Source organism: Haliaeetus albicilla, chromosome 4 (genome assembly GCF_947461875.1).
Source record: "Haliaeetus albicilla chromosome 4, bHalAlb1.1, whole genome shotgun sequence".
In the NCBI taxonomy this organism is placed as follows: domain Eukaryota; kingdom Metazoa; phylum Chordata; class Aves; order Accipitriformes; family Accipitridae; genus Haliaeetus; species Haliaeetus albicilla.
Genome location: NC_091486.1, coordinates 17,413,795 through 17,432,149, shown reverse-complemented (window position 1 = coordinate 17,432,149; position 18,355 = coordinate 17,413,795). Strand labels below are relative to the sequence as shown.

The 18,355-nt window shown below is 48.1% G+C and overlaps 1 protein-coding gene across 1 annotated transcript; it reads right to left on the bottom strand.

The window, feature by feature from the left end:
• Nucleotides 1-12,170: 12,170 nt before the first annotated feature.
• RPL37A (ribosomal protein L37a) lies at nucleotides 12,171-15,851 on the bottom strand. Its single transcript, XM_069781098.1, has 4 exons — nucleotides 15,661-15,851; nucleotides 14,851-14,979; nucleotides 13,562-13,644; nucleotides 12,171-12,319 (listed from the first exon to the last, which is right to left on the bottom strand). Exons 1-4 carry the CDS (start codon nucleotides 15,661-15,663, stop codon nucleotides 12,256-12,258), a joined length of 279 nt encoding a protein of 92 aa, XP_069637199.1. The 5' UTR covers nucleotides 15,664-15,851; the 3' UTR covers nucleotides 12,171-12,255.
• Between the last annotated feature and the right edge of the window lie 2,504 nt (nucleotides 15,852-18,355).

The following is an 18,355-nucleotide window of genomic DNA, read 5'->3' as shown; positions in this document are numbered from 1 at the left end:
ATCCTACAAAGCCGAAAGAGCATGCTTGGCTTGGAGTGCTCCAAATGCCAAATCCTGAGTGGTCTTGGGGCTGTCATTGAAGGCAGACCTCAGCTGCACCCTGCTCATCTCAGGCTTGGGTGTCCCCTCCCTCCACCACCCATAACAATTCATATTTCTGTATGCCGGGAAGTGCTAACCAAGATCAAGGGTGCAGGCTTGCAAGTGGCAAGAAGAACCTTCTGCAGGTCCCCTAGATGCTGCGGCTGATCACCGCTGCTCTGCAGCCTGACGCAAAACCAGAGCAAGATGATGCAAACCATCACATAGGCCCTGTCAGGGTTAGCAAGAACAGCCAGTACTTGGTCCCTGCCCTGAGAATCAGAAAGTGTCAGTAGTCCAGACCAAGAAACATCCCTGGAGAATCTGCTCTACCGGTTAATCAACATCACCCTTAAAAATTAATAACAAAACAATAATAGTAGACAGCTGTGCTTTTCCTGCCTTTTATAGCAACGTTCCCACAGCACAGTGAAGAACATTGTTTTGGGTTCACAAACAGCTTTTGGGCCACGTTCGTGCCTTCATTTCTTTTTCCATGGCTTACCCCTCACCTGCTGGACTCCACTCACACCAGAAGGCAGCCAGCCTGCCACTTCTACTGAAATTAAACAAACCAGCTGGCAGAAAACCACATGGACTGTATTGGGTTTGCATGGCAAGGCTTTGGTAGTGGGGTGGGGCTAGAGGGGTGGCTTCTGTGAGAAGCTGCCAGAAGCTTCCCCTGTGTCTGACAGAGCCAATGCCAGCCGGCTCCAAGACGGACCTGCTGCTGGCCAAGGCCCAGCCCATCAGCGACGGTGGTAGTGCCTCTGGGGTAACAGATTTAAGAAGGGGGAAAAAAAAACGAGCTGTGCAACAGAAACTGCAGCTGGAGAGGGAGAATATGTGAGAGAAACAGCCCTGCAGACCCCCAGGTCAGTGAAGGAGGAGGGGGAGGAGGTGCTCCAGGTGCTGGAGCAGAGATTCCTCTGCAGCCCGTGATGAAGACCATGGTGAGGCAGGCTGTCCCCCTGCAGTCCATGGAGGTCCACGGTGGAGCAGATATCCACCTGCAGCCCATGGAGGACCCCATGCTGGAGCAGGTGGGTGCCCAAAGGAGGCTGTGACCCCATGGGAAGACCACGCTGGAGCAGGCTCCTGGCAGGACCTGTGGACCCATGGAGAGAGGAGCCCACACTGGAACAGGTTTTCTGGCACGACTTGTGACCCCGCAGAGGTCCCACGCTGGAGCAGTCTGTGCCTGAAGGACTGCACCCCGTGGAAGGGACCCACGCTGGAGCAGTTTGTGAAGAACTGCAGCCTGCGGGAAGGACTCGCTGGAGAAGTTCATGAAGGACTGTCTCCTGTGGGAGGGACCCCACGCTGGAGCAGAGGAAGAGCGTGAGGAGTCCTGCCCCTGAGGAGGAAGGAGCAGCAGAGACAACGTGTGATGAACTGACTGCAACCCCAATTCCCCATCCTCCTGCGCTGCTGGCGGGGAGGAGGTAGAGAATTCAGGAGTGAAGTTGTGACCAGGAAGAATAGAGGGGTGGGGAGAAGGTGTTTTAAGATTTGGTTTTATTTCTCATTACCTTACTCTGGTCAATTGGTATTAAATAAAGTTAATTTTCCCCAAGTTGAGTCTGTTTTGCCCACAACGGTAATTGCTGAGTGATCTCTCCCTGTCCTTATCTTGACCCATGAGCCTTTTGTTCTATTTTCTCTCCTCTGTCCAGCTGAGGGTGGGAGTGATAGAGCAGCTTTGGTGGGCAGTTGGCATCCAGCCAGGGTCAACCCACCACTCAGACACATGCAGCAATCTTGGCCCTAGCCTGGGTGAAACTTAGCATTCCTTCACATTCTGGGTTGTGGAAAGAGTTGTTCAAACCAGGCTCATAGCAACCTTTTAGACGTCGCACTCAGAGTTATGTAAAATATTTTCCCTGCTTTGGTAGTTGGCAAACTTTGTTTTATAAGACAAATGGAATTTATTAATGCAAAGTATTTATCAAGTCTTTGTACTTTTTTTTTCCAAGGGAGTAGAGAGGTTGAGCAGGAGTCTTTCATCTTTGTTGGCTTCTGAATGTTAAAAATGCAGCTGATTTAGAGCAAGACCACAAGCCAGAGTCTCTCTCATTTCCATGCAACCCCTTTTTCTGCAAGTGATGGCAAGGGTACCATCTTCCTGCAGTGATAGCAGGGAACACTCCTGAAACATACTCTCAAAGGCTTGGGTGATATCCATCCTACAGATGAACAACAGAGGTAAAAGGCAGCATGCAAGGTCCTCTGTGCTCAGCTCTCCACAAAGGGGCAAAACATGATATTCTATGCCTCAGGGACCTCATATCATTCAGGAGGGTGCATGCGAGGTGAGAACACACCAAAAAAGAAGGTAAGTAGTGGGAAAGGGGAGGACAGTACATTGGCCAAATGAAGTAGCCTGATCTCCACGTACAACCTCTCCAATCACTGATCTCCACCCTTTGGAAATGAAGTAACACAACTGGCAGCTCTACTGCCATGTCTAATGCCTTGGATTCTCCAAGTGAGGTATGTGAAATGACTTATCAGTGCTTAAGGTCCATGTTGTAAAAACATGTTGTCTTAAGCTGCTAAGCAATGATTCAGTAATAATAATCCAAACCAAACCTCTTGGCAATGGCCAGGCGCTGCTGGGCTTAGATCACAAACCAGTTTCTTTAGGCTCCAATACCTGTCTGATTGTTTGTCACCTTATATCTTTTCCTTTGACTGTTTTCTTCTTTGTTTTGATAAGTACTAGCATAGTCTTCATCTGAGGTCCGTAAGGACTATCATGGCATACACAACAATTTTGTCAGAGGTGGACCTACTTTGGAATAAACACCTCCTCTTGCTACAGGAAGTTGCATTTATTTCTTTCTTATTCTTCATGCACAAAAAAGAATACATCTTCAGCTGACTAAAGTTAAAAATTAGTTGTTTAATGCCTACATTATTTATTTGTTCCCCTTCTTTCCTTGCATGACTTGGGTCCCTTTACAGATTTGCCTTTTAATCTCAAATCCAATCCATTACAGTAAAAACAGTTTCAAATCCAACAGCTTGAATGGAAACAGACGTGATTGATAGAGACCAAGATCCTATCTTCAAGCAATCAATTTGGCCTCACAGCTGGAATATTGGAGACAATCTTGCTTTGCCTCAAAATTTCTCCCTTCAAAGGTGAGGCCCAGTAGTAGGTGGTGACTTGGAAGAACTATATTGAGTGAAAAAGTCAAGTGCCCTCTTGGTCCACGACTTAGCATCTCCCATGAAATAATATTTATTTGGAGGAATCAGGTCCTCTCACCACACTTTCAAAGAGCTGGAGCTGTTCCAGAACTGCCTGAAGGGGAGAGGAAAGCAGCGGCTTGCAGGACATTTGTCTCAGGGTGGGCAAGGGCCGAAGAATAAAATGTTCCTCTTACAATATGAGATTTAATCAAAGAAATGGAGAGGGGTCACAGAGCAAATTCCTGAAACCAAACTCATGAGTTATAAATAAATATTCCGTGGTGTGAACAGAGGTCCCTTTGGAAAAGCCCACTGAATCAAGGCTGAAAATATTACATTTTGATGAATAAAATACAAAAAAAAAAAAGTCATCATTAACAGGAGAGCTACCAGATCCAGGAGGGGCAGTTCTCCACTGTCCAGATTAATAGGCCCATTTCACAGGAGTGGGCCAAAATCACGACACTCCAAGCAGAGGGAGTGTGAACAAAAAGCACCTTAGTGGAAAAGTGGGGAGTCACCACTTGGCTTGGACTACCCTTCCAGTTATCTCAAGTATGGGCTCTTCCGTGCCAAGGTCTGCCCTTGGCTTTCCAGCCCTCTGCTCACCCCAGGCTGTAATGTGATGAATGTAGGCTCTGTGGTCCCGCAACTCAATTTCCTCTGCAGCAGCTTCCCTGCATCCCCAGCTGAGCTCTTTCCATGAAGAGCAGGTAGGACTCTGAGCACAGGGTGGGGAATCTAACATCCCAACCCAAACACAAACGCTTCTTCCCAAGGTGTGTCCATCAGATGACCGACGGCCAGGAGAGTATTTTGGAGGCAAAGCCCAGGGAATCTTTTACAAAATTTACACTTTAAAAGCACAGCCCAAAGCCTCAGCTGGTGTAACCTAGCAATATCGTGCTTGTAATTGCACAAAAATAAGAAACCCAGGCCAGCTTTCCCTCTGCTGCCACAGGGGCAAGGGGCAGCCGTGCCCATCCATGCCACAGCAGAGCTGGTGAGGGCAGCTCCAACCCGTTTTGCCTCCTGTGAAATCAGGTGGAGGCTTGCTGCCAGCAAAGCCCCAGACATGCAGCCCCGTGGGGCTGACCATGCTCTTCCCCTGGCTGCTTGGACGTTTCCCACAGCGACACTGCTCACACTCTGGGTCAGGAGGTGAGTAAAAGAGGGCAAGAGAAGAAACAAGAGGTGGGCAAAGGTCAAGGAAAAGCCAGCCCTTCAGCTCTTCAAATGCTTACGCAAGATTGTCTCCCGTGAAGCTCAAGGGAGGTTTGTAGCCTGACATTGATGGATGCCAGAGTCCTAGGAGGTTTCTTTCAGGGAGACATTGGGGTTTCAGCTGTGCTGTGCTGGCTTCTCCCCCCCTTCTTTGCTTTGGCAGTTTCAGATGCCAGAGCAGCACTGCCCTTCGCCTGGGGCAGAGGGAAAGAAGCAGCCCAGGCCTGAAGCTCTAATGTGTGGGTCTGCGGGTCCCTGCCTGGCTGTAGGCACCAGCTCCAGGGCTGCTTCTACACCAGCGTAAGCACTGGGGGGAAACAAAAGGGGAGCATCATTCACTTGCTAATAGGCTACTGAAAGAAAGACATCAAATCTATGATTGCCGTGCAAGGATACAGTCCAACTTGCTAAAAGCAGAGGAAAAAGCAAGACAGGGCAAAGGAGGAGAGGAAGTGGATTAGGCTTTCCAGAAGCACCCCAGAATCCACACTTCCAACTCAACGGGAGCCCCAGGAGGCTGAGCAGGGCAGTGACACCAAACTGTTGAATACCAAACAAGCACTTTTTTACAGCTCTGGTTAGAAAAATCCTTTCTTGCAGAGCTGCCATAGTTCATATGCTCAGAGCAACAGCATACAGAAAGGAGAAAGGTTGGGGTTTTTTGGGAAGGGAGGTGGAAAAAAAAAAGAGCACAAACCCTGCACTGGGAAAGCCACACCGATGAGCTTGTTAACATTTGAAGAGACTGCTTGGCATGATTCCTTACACAGATTCCTGCCAAGAATTTGCAAGAGGAAAGTATATTTAGCAATCCAAGGCATGCCAAAGCCTTGTCAAGAGAAAAAAAAAAAACATTTTGAATATGTGGAATAGCAATTAGACATTTTCTAAGCAGCCATTTTCAAAATGCATCCAGGCATCTAATAAGGGCACCTGAGGCATATCCACAACTCCGCTACACTCCATGCCTCAAAAGGCATCCGCTAAGAACAAAATACTCAGAGGAAGGACGTGTTACCGACAGCAACTGCCCACTTCCAGAGCACTGGTGCCAGTTTCAAGCAGGCGATTCTCTGTCACCCTGAGCCACTGGAAGCACAGTCTCATGCCACTGCATATCACTTCGTAGCATCCTTCAAGGAATCATTTCTCCAAGAAAAGCTGAGCCACGCTGCATAGCTGGAAAGCAAAGAGGTGTTGCCTGCCCACTTTTTTCATGGGAGCTGGACCACCAGCTCTACGATGCTCTGTTTCCCCAAGTGGAGCTGCTGAACATCCAGCTGAGATGAGCAGCAGGTGGAAGCTAGGACAATATGTAAAAGCAGATGGTGACTTGCAGCCCATTAAAGTGGTGCTCACATCATACCCCAAATCTGGCTGATTCTCTCATTGTCCAATGCTCTGAGCTGCAAAGCCAGCAATAAACTTCATCACTAAAGCTCCTTTCTTTCTAGGGAGAGACCTAGAAAATTGTCTCAGGAGAGGGTATATCTGCCCCAGGAAGGTGACTCACTTGCATCGGTCACTCCTGTTTCTGATGTGCTGTTGGGAATCTCCCTGGGGTGCAGCACGGAGGAAGAGGCATGAAGGAGCTCAGGAAGCCAATGGGCAGCCCTCGATTGTGCACAAGGATGAAGGCAGTTGACCAAGACTTGGCAGTAAGGCCAAGACATTTGCTGTTCATGGAAGTTAGAAATCACACTGGGATATGCTCTGTAAGACACAGTGCCTATCGCTTATAACTGTCAGCCTATATTATAGTCAAATCCCCAAGAAAGAGACAAAACCAAAAGGGAGTACCTGCACATGGGCTGAGTTCCCATCACCTTTAAGTCAGGATGCACAGAAGGGACAACCAATGCCTGTGGCTGAGATTTCTCATCCCCATGAGCCCTAAGCCCCAAGAGTCTTTAATATGTGGCATAACACAAACACAAATGGTGCCCCCAAGGCTTATTATCATGATCCCCTACAGACCAAACAGACTGTCAGTGAGCAGGAGGGAGCAGGAAGCGCAAATGGGGCAAAGCCAAAGCAATTATTTTCTTTTGGAAACAGGTAAATGCTTAACAGAGAAATCAGAATGACGATAGTTGCCCTGAGCTCTTTCAGTTTTTGGTTTCCAAGTTCCTTTGGGCTCCTGAAACACCTTTGGGCACCTGAAAGGCCACTTTGATTACAACCACCATCCCCTTGGGTTATATCCTTGATCCTGAAAAATACTATGGGACTGGCAGATTGCTGTGAGAAAGAGGTCCCCTTCTTACCTGCTCTTCAAAAGTAACCAAGATCAACCAACCTGCTCAGCCACATCTACAGAACATTCAGTCAGATTCAAAGTCTCTGTTTCCATCAAACCCTCCCCTGATTGCCATAGCTGTACTAATCCAGATGAGTCAGGCACTGCCATAAGCTCACACCCTCCAAGACAGGTGCTAGCACTTTGCTCTCTGCTTCTACAGCACCTAAGACAACGTATCCAAGTTCCTGACAACAGCAAGTATACTGAATAAGTGATATTGCTAAGAATGCCTGTTTTCACCCTAGAATCCCAGACAAAACAACAGATTTTGAGGATTACCTGGCCAAATCACATAGTTCTTGATACAACAAATTCTCCTCAGATAGATACAGGATTTGGACAGAGCAATGACACAAATTCAGCTCTGTTAGAGGTGACGAGTGACCATAAAACCCCCATCTCCAAGCTCCCCATTCCTATTTCTACCTCCTGATGGCTTTTGGCACAGACCCCTATTTCAGTCTAAAAATCACTGTTACGGTCTATTTTGGCGGGGGGGGGCGGGCATGAAGAGCTGAGCTAAGAATCTGTCGTAGGCGTACAGGTGAGCAGAGCCTTTCTCCTGGATGGGAAGGGCAGCCGAGGAGCTGCAGGCAGGAGCAGCAGCCTTGCAACACCGAGCAGCAGCAGAGCGGCAGTGTCGCCCGCTGGCCGCTCGCAGCATTGCCAGCATCAGTGCTCTGACCACAGCATCCTTCCTCTTTCCTGCCCTCTCCACCTTCCTCCCTGCTCTCACTTTGGGGAAACGTGCGGAGTTGGCAGCCCTGGAGGTTCACCAGCACAAAACGCCTCTGCTCAGGCGCAGGCCAGGGTACCACGGCTCTCTGGGAGGACACAAGCAGCCCAGCAGCTTTGCGGGCACAGCCCGTGCAGGGATGCAGGTGGGACCACACAGCCCAGATCAAAAAAAAAATCATCTCACATCCTTATCTTCTCTTCCCATTTCCACCCTGCGCAGCTTCCACCCTTTGCAAATATTAATGCCAAAGATAACTAATAACTTCCTCAGCAGGAATAGAAGTCACCTTAGGTAAGATACCTGTGCAATCACCCTGGGATATTGACATAACAAAACATATCCTCTGCACCTGTTAATGAACGCCTACTTCATAGCAGTTGAGTGAGCTTTAATCCAAAACCTGTACTTTAATTACAACCTCTGCATTAATGAAGAAAGCACAGAGATGTGCAGAGTCATATGTCAGCACCCAGAACTGGGAGGGGAGAGGGACCTGGAAATGTGACCCAAGAACACCAAGTCAAGAATAAAAGCAATATGCAGAAAACCACTATCCTGCTTGTAAAGGCAGCGAGAGCCAGTAACACACACTTCCACGCAGCTGTCACAGCCAGCTACAAGCCATCAAGACAGCAGGTAAATCCAAATTTTCCAGAAGCATGCTCACCAGCTTGCCACTTACATCTGGTTTTAGCGGCTCAACAACTCCAGAAGAGAGAAGGACGTGTTTAACCAGGGGACACCTGCAGCTGTTCCAAGTACTTTTCTCTGGCACATCATGGAGGCATAGCAGTGACTTTCCTGTGGCAGATGAGCCACATCCATGGCCCCTGTATCACCACAGATCCCTGTGAAGTTTTGCTCCCGGAGGAACACCTCATGGAGGCAGTGCTGGAGTTTTGGACCTCTTCTGCAGCTTCACTGAAAAGAGCATTTCCCCCACCCATCCTCAAGCCCACCACCGGGGAAACTGGGCTGCTGTTTCCAAGCTGTCAGGGCTCCCCTGCCTCAACTGGCTGCATGGTGCCTCCTTGTAGAAATGTGGACCACCACAGAGCAACTCAGGCCCCTCAGAGCCACTTCCAGAGGCAGAGCTGTACAGCCACATCACCGGAGGAACCTCCCCCCAAGCACATTGAGTGTTTTACCAACACATTTGCATGATGAAGTAGCAAACAAACTGATCAATGCTCATGTGGTTTCATCACAATTTCCCAGTAAAAGGGCTCACATGAAGAAACTTTTAGCATAATGGAAGTTGTCTTTATTTTGATGCAGTTTAAGAAATGTTGTCATTGTTCATAAACCTTCCCAAAAGTCCTCTCCCAAGGTGATGCACAGATGTGTGGCCGATACCTCCTAAGCGCACTCAGCTCCATGTGAGCTGGCAACCGGAGCGGCTCCCCCCATCTGCTTCACCCCTTTTCCAGGAGGTTCAAGCAGGACACAGAGCTGTTTCTGGACATCCAGTCTATACCAGCTCCACAACCCTTCCTTTTTGCTGAGGTTTCTCTAAAGGATGGCTCAGTTACCTGCAAAGCAGCTCCTGGACCACAGCACTTCATAAACCTATGTAGGAAGTTAAGCGAAAGTCAGGAGTGGTGCCCCTTAATAAACTCACTGAGGCAGGTCAGCAACTGTTTTTCAGGCAGCAGAGGTATCCTCGCAGTAGCATAAGCCATCCTCACGCACCATTCACCCTATCTTCAGTGGGAGCAGCAGCTGGCAAGAGAAAAGCTGGCTCCTTGAGCTGTTCCAGCTATCCACACACCAGTACACAAGGCACCTCCAAGGGAGCGGAAACATCTTAACTGAAAATAAAATTCAAGGCAGCTTGGAGACGGCATCTCAAGAAACCACACTGGTTAGCATGAACCAGGACCAGCAACAGCAGTGCCCAGGACTAGGATGGGAGGTCTGACAAGTACCCAGAGAAAACTGCTGTGGGCATGTCATGTAAGAAAAGCATAGTAAAAATGAGAGAGTTGAGCTAAGAGTTTCTTAAACCCACAGGTTTCCCTTGTAACCTTGCTGTAACAGAAGACACCTGTGCAGAAGGCCATGACGGTGTTCAAGTACATACCAAAAATGAGCCATTGCTTCTAAGGAGAGTCACCCACTGCCACCCCCACTTCAAGCCTGTCACACAACTCTTTCACCCTGCACTACAGGCAGAACAAGGTGTGTCAATGGAGAAATGGGCAGTGATCTCTCTCCCAGAAAGCAGATTGCCTGAGTTCCAGGGAATGAGCCTCTGTTGAGAGGTGACATGAAGGATATGTAGGTTGGTATGAATGACACTGGATACCTGAATACATTAATTTACTTTAGTAAGGGAAGTTTAAATTGTAGGAAACAAGTTCAGGGACACTGCAGTCGAATTCTGAGCCACAGACTTTCTGCAGCTTGGGAAAAGGTTCCTACTTAGGTCCAGTTCTGAATCTGTCTTTCAAAGATGCCAGGCTTTTTAATGACATTATTGCCATAGCTCATCACCACCCAAATTTATTTAAAGCTTAAGTTGGAGCAGGAGCAAGCAACCACTACACTACCTGCTTACTGTTTTTCCTCCAGCAGCTATCAAGAGTATTAACAAGACTCATGTTTTCTGACCTGCATTGTTAAGGACAGGAGATGTGCTGCAGTCACCAAAAAACCCAAACAAAAACAAACTTCAAACCAAATTGAAACTCACCTGACAGACCATAAAAAGTGTTCCAGCATCTTAAGCTTGACAGTCTAAAGGGGTGATTTGGAGGCAATTCTTGACTCAAAACAGCAGCTTTTCCTCCAAGACGGAATGCCCTAGGAGTTAGCTCAACATGAAAATTTATTGTTGCTACTCAGTATGGATTAGGCAACTTCAACACACAGACATAGGAGCCTGCTATCAGACCTAGGAGGAGCAAGGCATAGAGTGCACTCAGGTGGACTAACTTCAAGGTCTGCAGACAACAGAACACACTATGGGCTGTAGTAAGCAATTGTCTGTGGCTGGTGCTGGAAAATTAGCAGCACCAGCCAGCAACAGAGGATGATAGCTGCTCCTTTACCATTCCAGTCTCTGCCCCCAAGCCAGTCATGATGCTCTTTTTCTCTCCACCTTGCAGCACATGCCCTACTCCCCTGAGCCCTCCTCAAAGGCAAATGGGAAGAGGCAGAGTGATGTTTTCCATGTTCTCTCCTCCCTTACATCTGTCCACTCCTCCACCCACGGAGCTCTATGCTATTCTTCAAGGCACAGACATGAAGGACATATCAAGATGAGCCAGGCTTCTTCAAGCTATTTAAGCTTTCCTCAGATTCACCTCAGCGCATTCAAGCAACAAAGTATGCAATTAACTGAAAAGTGGTTTTTAATGGCTTCACCAGTAACAAGAGCCACTCAACTACTGGATAGCACTACTAATGTCTCCACAGTTATACCTATAAATACAGTACAGTGTATTGGGTCTGTGTGACAAGGTTTTGGTAATAGGGGGCTAAAGGGGTGGCTTCTGTGAGAAGCTGCCAGAAGCTTCCCCTGTGTCTGACAGAGTCAATGCCAGCCGGCTCCAAGACGGACCTGCTGCTGGCCAAGGCTGAGCCCATCAGCAACAGTGGTAGCGCCTCTGGGGTAACAGATTTAAGAAGGGGGGGGGCGGGCGGGAAACAGCTGTGCAACAGAAACTGCAGCTAGAGAGGGAGAATATGTGAGAGAAACAACCCTGCAGACCCCCAGGTCAGTGAAGGAGGAGGGGGAGGAGGTGCTCCAGGTGCCAGAGCAGAGATTCCCCTGCAGCCTGTGGTGAGGCAGGCTGTCTCCCTGCAGCCCATGGACATCCACAGTGGAGCAGATATCCACCTGCAGCCCAGGGAGGACCCCACGCCAGAGCAGGTGGGTGCTCGAAGGAGGCTGTGACCCCATGGGAAGCCCACGCTGGAGCAGGCTCCTGGCAGGACCTGTGGACCCGCGGACAGAGGAGCCCACACTGGAACAGGTTTTCTGGCACGACTTGTGACCCCGCAGAGGTCCCACGCTGGAGCAGTCTGTGCCTGAAGGACTGCACCCCGTGGAAGGGACCCACGCTGGAGCAGTTTGTGAAGAACTGCAGCCTGCGGGAAGGAACTCACGCTGGAGAAGTTCACGAAGGACTGTCTCCTGTGGGAGGGACCCCACGCTGGAGCAGGGGAAGAGTGTGAGGAGTCCTGCCCCTGAGGAGGAAGGAGCAGCAGAGATAACGTGTGAACTGACCACAACCCCAGCTCCCCACACTGCTGCACCACTCAGGGCAAGGAGGTAGAGAATTCAGGAGTGAAGCTGTGACCAGGAAGAATAGAGGGGTGGGGAGAAGGCGTTTTAAGATTTGATTTTATTTCTCATTACCTTACTCTGGTCAATTGGTATTAAATAAAGTTAATTTTCCCCAAGTTGAGTCTGTTTTGCCCACAACGGTAATTGCTGAGTGATCTCTCCCCGTCCTTATCTTGACCCACGAGCCTTTTGTTCTATTTTCTCTCCCCTGTCCAGCTGAGGGGGGGAGTAATAGAGCGGCTTTGGTGGGCAGTTGGCATCCAGCCAGGGTCAACCCACCACAAACAGCAAGACAAGCAGGACTTTTTGCAAAAAGACGAACATGATTCCACTCCACTATCACCTTTTTATTGTTAAAAGGACAGATCTTGACAGTGGAAAAAAAGGAGGTTTCACAAGGAGAACGGGAAGTAGCTTCTACTGGTCCTTCAGTTCCTTCAGTCTTCTGATTGCAGATTTGACTGTCACTGCAGAGGTGGTACTGGAAGAAGCAGCAGAGTCATTTGCACATGGCAGTAGAACAACCCATGCCAGGATTTTTTTTTTTTGAGAAACTACTAATCATTTCAAATAGTCATAGTCTGATTGCATTGTCAACAAAGGACTAATTCTACTTCGATTTTCATGACAACAAAGTGTAGGCCTTTGTCTACAGAAGCACACACAACTTCACAAGCTACATCTCAACCCAAATTATCCAGTCACGCATCGACTACATGCACAAGCACGTGGGCTCAGATTCCTAGCGAATCTTATGTGTGGGGCAACAGTGTCTTCTACCAGAAGGGGGGGGGAGCAAAGAAGGGGAGTAAGCAAGGGCACCATCACAATAACAATTATAATGATTCAATCCTTTTAAAACAAAAGCAAACCATGGAAATACTTTATTTTGGAGTAAACCTGGGTTTGCCTGTGGTATTTGTGTCTCTGAACTGAAAAGGCTGGGGTAGTAACCACAAAAAAACCACTGCTTAGACTTTGAAAGAAGAGGTAAGAGTTCCCTTACATAATTAAGATTTTTATACAGTCAACAGAATCAAGGAGGAAAAAATAATCCCCAGGTCAGAGGCATAATTTACTAGAAGCTGTTGAAGCTCTTTTTAGAACAGGTCAGAGGGAAATCTGTCAGGTGTCATCCATGCAGATGATTCCACCCTGAGACAGCCAGATGAACCAGCCATTCTCTCTGCTCCTTTTCTTCCAACATCACCAAAAAACTGGCCCAAGCATAATACCTTGTACAAACAACAACTGTAGTCACATCTCCAATAAGAAATGCTACTACAGCCAAGCCACAGAAGAAACTACCTAAATAAAATTACTTGTTTCAGCATTTGCAGATGTTTCAATTTCATTATTTGAAGTTTGGGAAAAGATGCGGAGCTTGCATTTTTTGAAGACTAAAATAACTGCTTTGGTAAAGCCCAGAGAGATAAAGAAATTTTGGAGGGACCCACCAAAACCAGCAGCAGTAATACAATGGATAAAATGCAATATTCTCAGAAGCTGCACAACAGATAGTGGAAAGAATAGCAATGAAATCCAATTTGATCCATTCCAATCAAATTTTAACAATGCAGGCAAAAAAACCCCCACATATCACTAACTTGAGACTGATCTACTTAATGGTTAGTAGATTAAATTAAAAAAAATAAATAGAAAGCTGTATTATGCCTCAGCTATGTGAGAATAAATGCTGATAGGGGCTTCTTAATTTCCTTACTTGTAAGTCCAGGCACCACCAGCAACTGTCTTCATGCAGGATCCACAGTGCCAGATACCCACAGCCTTCCTCTTCATTTTGGTCTGTAATAAAAGAAAAAAAAAGCAAAAAAAAAAAAGCACTCTCCATCAGCTGAAAAAGCCAAACAACAAACTTCAGGCGAGGACTTCACCACACCACAGCATTACCTATAAGCCTAGTTAAGAAAGGCAAGGATCAGGGAATGTTTTTATTCAGATTCTTCAGAACAGGGAAAGTCCTTCTGAAACACTTTTTCATTCAGATATAAAGTGGGTCATTTCTAAGCACACCATCAAAAATTCAACTCTTTTTGAAGGAGAAAAATAGTAAGTTACATTTGTCATAGTTACTGATATTCTCACCTGGTTTGATGACCAATGTAACACTGCTTTTATGAGTGCTCCCTGGACATCCCATGATTGCTCTAAAGCAGACCCCCTTTGGATAGCATCTAAAGAGTGAGTGGTGGGTACTGAACTCCTTTCACCCAGGCAAGTCTCCATCACTTTGCAAAGATGACAATGGGTTTGCCTAGACCTACACTGGATTTAGGCAGCTCTGCAAATCAGGTTATCAGCATTCTCACTTCACATGAGAAGGACACTGAATATAAGAAACAGACGGAAGTCTTTTTAAATTTCCAGCCACTTAAAGCTAACTACTTTACAGATAGCAATAAAAAAATACCTGGGCAAAGCACAAGCTGATGAGCCTCTCAAACTGTCAAAAACCAGATTTGAGAGTGAATTTACATCAGGTACATAAGCAAATAAGATTACTTCTTATCAGAAATTCTTCCCCATCCAGAGTTATAAAGCAAATATAAGTAAGCAACGGCAATCAAAAGTTTTAAGTGGGAAAAGCAAGCTCTCTTCTTCCTGCACATAAGCCATAAAGTTACTGAAGAAAAAAAAAAAAAGCCCAAGTCATGCCTTAATTATCAGGATAACAAGCATGTTGTTTTAATTCTGTCAGGTCTCTTTATTAGATACCTAAAACATATAGTAAGGCAACATTTCTCACTATTTTTTGTAATGAAATATAATTTGTTTGTTTTAACTACTAAGTGTGCATGTGAAATGTCTACTCACTGTTTTATTTTATAAAGGATTCTGATAGTAGCTTAAAGCTCACAATAAACTAATCTCTGTCTCAAAACTAGTCAAATTCTCTCTTCAGCAGAAAAATGACTGAAGCATCAAACTGCATTTCTAGCATCAGTAACTAAGTTATTTTTGAAGACTTTTTTAGGGAAGGAGGTCTCTCACCTTGCCACAGAAGGAGCAGGTGTACTTGGCATGCTGGCTAATCTCAATCTTCTTCACCATTTTCCTAAGGGACGCACCGTAACGGGTACCATATTTACCCACAATCCCAACCTTCTTGGTGCGCTTAGCCTGTTGGGAGGCAAACCAGAATAAGCTTCAACTTTACTGAGATAGCCATCTCCTCAGCTGCTCCCCTCTCCTGACACGACAGCAAAGCGCTCAGCACTCAAAAGCGACGCCGCAGCCGACCGACGCCTCCCCCTGACGTTGTAAATAAGAGTATTAGTTATGAAACGGCGAGAGGCGCACACTGCCGCAGCCTCCCAGCTTCTGCTGGGGCACCTGGGGCAGAGGGCCGCAGCCTGGCAGCCAAGCACGAGCAAAGCCGCGTCCTTCCTCCGGGCCAGCCCCCCTCACATCGAACGCCGCAGCCGGCAGAGCCGCCCACCGCGCACCGCCACCCCCTTACCGCGCAGTCCGCTGTAAGCCCGGGCCCGGCCTCCTCCTGCGATGCCTATCCGGTCTTCCAGCGGCTCCCCACCACCACGCCCGGCCTAGCACCCCCCTCACTCGGGCCATCTCCCACGGGCCACCCAAGCGGCTGCGAGCCCCTCTCGCAGCCCAGCGCGGGGTCGGGGCCTGCTCGGGGGAAGAGCCACGCAGGGCCCCGGCCCGGCCCGCAGCCGCTCCTGGTCCGTGCCCCGCCCGCAGACGGACTCCGCACTGCCCCCCGCCGTGCCCCGCAGCCCCAGCGCGGCGGCCCCGGGGCGGATGGCGGCGGATGGGCCGCGGCGCTTCAGCCCCACTCACCATCTTGCCGCCCGGCACCGGCACTGAGAGAGGAAACCCCCACTGCGCAGGCGCCGTATGAGCCGTCGCCGCCGGAAGCGAAGGGGAGAGGCGACCGAGCGTGTGGCGGATGGGACCCGGAGCGGGTCTGTCTGCACCGTGGCGGTCCGTAGCTCTATGGTCGCGCTCTGTATTCTGTACATTTATCCCATGACGATTGGGTTATCTGCAGCCTAAAGCCCACAAACCGGAACGCAGTTGCAGCTTGATGTTGGAAGACGCATCGCTCAGAAAACACCCCGTATCAATGTGAAACCCAAGTGGCACGTCAGCCTCAGCAGCGCTGATGGGAGATGCAGCACGAGAGCTCAGATTCCTGGATTTCCATCCAAGGAAGTCGCACCAGGAAAGAAGATGGAGCAGTTACATTCGCTTACCTCATTTTTAAAGAGAATAAGTAGTAGGTAGGTGTCAGAATTAAAAAAGGAACAGCAACCCAGGGTGGAGCTGCAGAAGGGATATATATATATATATATATATAATTCATCCTCATCGATTTAATCTTAAAACATACCAGCCCTAAACCCAGAGGTTTCAAGATAACCCGACCAGGTGCAACCATGTCATCCCGATTTCCTTGGGGTCATCCAGCATTGAAACAACCAGCCATAAAAGCCTCCGTGTGTCACTACCAAGGTGGACCCCCAGCACCCAGACGATGCCCCGGACGCCCGGGGCACCCGAGCCGCCTCCACCACCAAAGCATGGGGCTGGGACCTGGCCGGGCTCCCGCGACACTCGGACCCCGCCTGGGCGAGCAAAACGTGCACCGATGCCGCCCAAGCTGCAACGCTTGTAATGGGATTAACAACCCATTAACCTCCATTAAGAAACTTAATCTGGTTAGCCATTTAATGCGCGGGGCTGGCTGCACCTCATCCCCTCCTGCCTGGAGGGAGCTGGGGCTGCCCAGCCCACCTGGAGAAACTGTCCCCACGTTCTTTGTGCAGGTGCTTTTCCTCCTCTGACAGCCCCATACCCACCACAGCTGCCTCGACCCACAAGAGCCCTCCTCTTCCTTTGCAGCCTATTTAATTAATAGGGAATTAACGACTAGAGCATACCCTGCCACTATGTTAGCCTTTCCCTGTCCAGGGTCCGTACTTCTGGAGATGCTCATGGACAGACACCACATGCCCTCTTGGCTCTTGCTCTGAGGGTTTGAACACTCACATTTTTAATTCCCTCTGTCATGCCACACTCCCTGTTCCCCAGTCATCCCTGGAAGCTCTCCTCCTGTCCGAGCGGGTCCTCCCAGGGGCTGGTGGGCCAGAGCCCTGTTCCAGATGAGGGCTCAGCAGGGCTTAAGGCAACGGTATTTATATCTTCCTCTGTTGAGTCAAAATCTCATTTGATATCTCCTGGGAATATATTTGCCCTTTTCAGATCCTCATCATAATGATGACTCACAGGATACATCTTTATGTATTAAAAAAAAAAAAATAAAGAAAGAAAATAAAAAGTTCCTTTGGCTGTTTTGTGACTATTTGGCTTAAAAAAAAAAAAAAAAAATTGTCAGCCAACACATCTAGGACAGAGGATCTACTGCTATTCTCCAGTCTGTCTCTACAGAGTTTAAGTTCGCTGTGACAGTACAGTGTGTGGTCATATCCTTCATCTACCAGTATTACAGACAGCTCTGCCAACAACCAAACCCAACCCCCTCAGATGACAGCCGTTCCCAGCACTGCCAAAATAAACGTACATTTCCAAGTGACTGAGAAGACAGATGGATACAGACAGGCCAGCAGAGCTCCAAAAGCCTTGGCTCAGCAGTCCACCACCTTGAACTCTTCTGCATGTCCCAGGCTGGCCAGCTTCATGCACTGAAGATGTAGTTTGAACTGCTCTGTTTTACTACTCAGGTATTTTTCCCGGTTTTTCCTGGTTTGGCATCCTTCCTGAAAACATGCCTTTCCGTAACATGGGCGACAGCACAGACAAGGGTGTACAAGCAGGCATCCAGTCACAGTAAGATGCTCCAAGATCCAGTAAGATGGGTCCTTCCCTTTACTGGGCTTTAGATAATGCCAAAAAGTTACAGCTATGCCATCTTCAATGGGCAGGTGTAAGAGTCCCCAAGAGCACTGCATGTTCCTGAGCCTGCCTGAGGGTCTCACTGGCAACCTGCACATTACCTTGTACAAATTCTCATCAGCAAGCCTTGGAGATCTTGTCTGAGCCTGCTGGCAGCTTCCCAGCCACCTCCTCATCATATTAATGACAGACTAATAGTGTAATTGGGCTAAGGCCTGCACAGTCTTTCCAATCCCTTGATGTAATGACTAAGAGCACTTTCCTGCAAGATTCTTCTCCCCTTTTCATCTAGTAAGGATAAAGTGAACCTCAAGTGTACTTGAAGAGCCTTTGTAATTCTGCAGCAAACCAGCTGAGATTTTATGGGTCCAAACAAAGAAAGAGTACACCTAGCATTCCTCTAACAGGGCTGGGATTTATCAATATATGGATAAGATAAATTGAGTTTATGAGAAGCAAAATTCTCCAAGGGTACTTTCAGCAGATTTCAGAAAAATACTGTTTTGAAGTAGCTGTAGCTTTACAAGGAGGAAGAGAATTACTCCCATAGGAGACCACAATATAGGTATACAAATAATATCGGCCATATTTTTTTCGGTAGGCAGACAGCAACATTTCT

Coding starts and splice junctions, on each gene's coding strand:
- RPL37A (XM_069781098.1), bottom strand. Junction 13,645..14,850: donor CCTGCTCCTTCTGTGGCAAG/GTGAGAGACCTC, acceptor CTTTTATTACAG/ACCAAAATGAAGAGGAAGGC. Junction 12,320..13,561: donor GGTGGTGCCTGGACTTACAA/GTAAGGAAATTA, acceptor TGCTTCTTCCAG/TACCACCTCTGCAGTGACAG.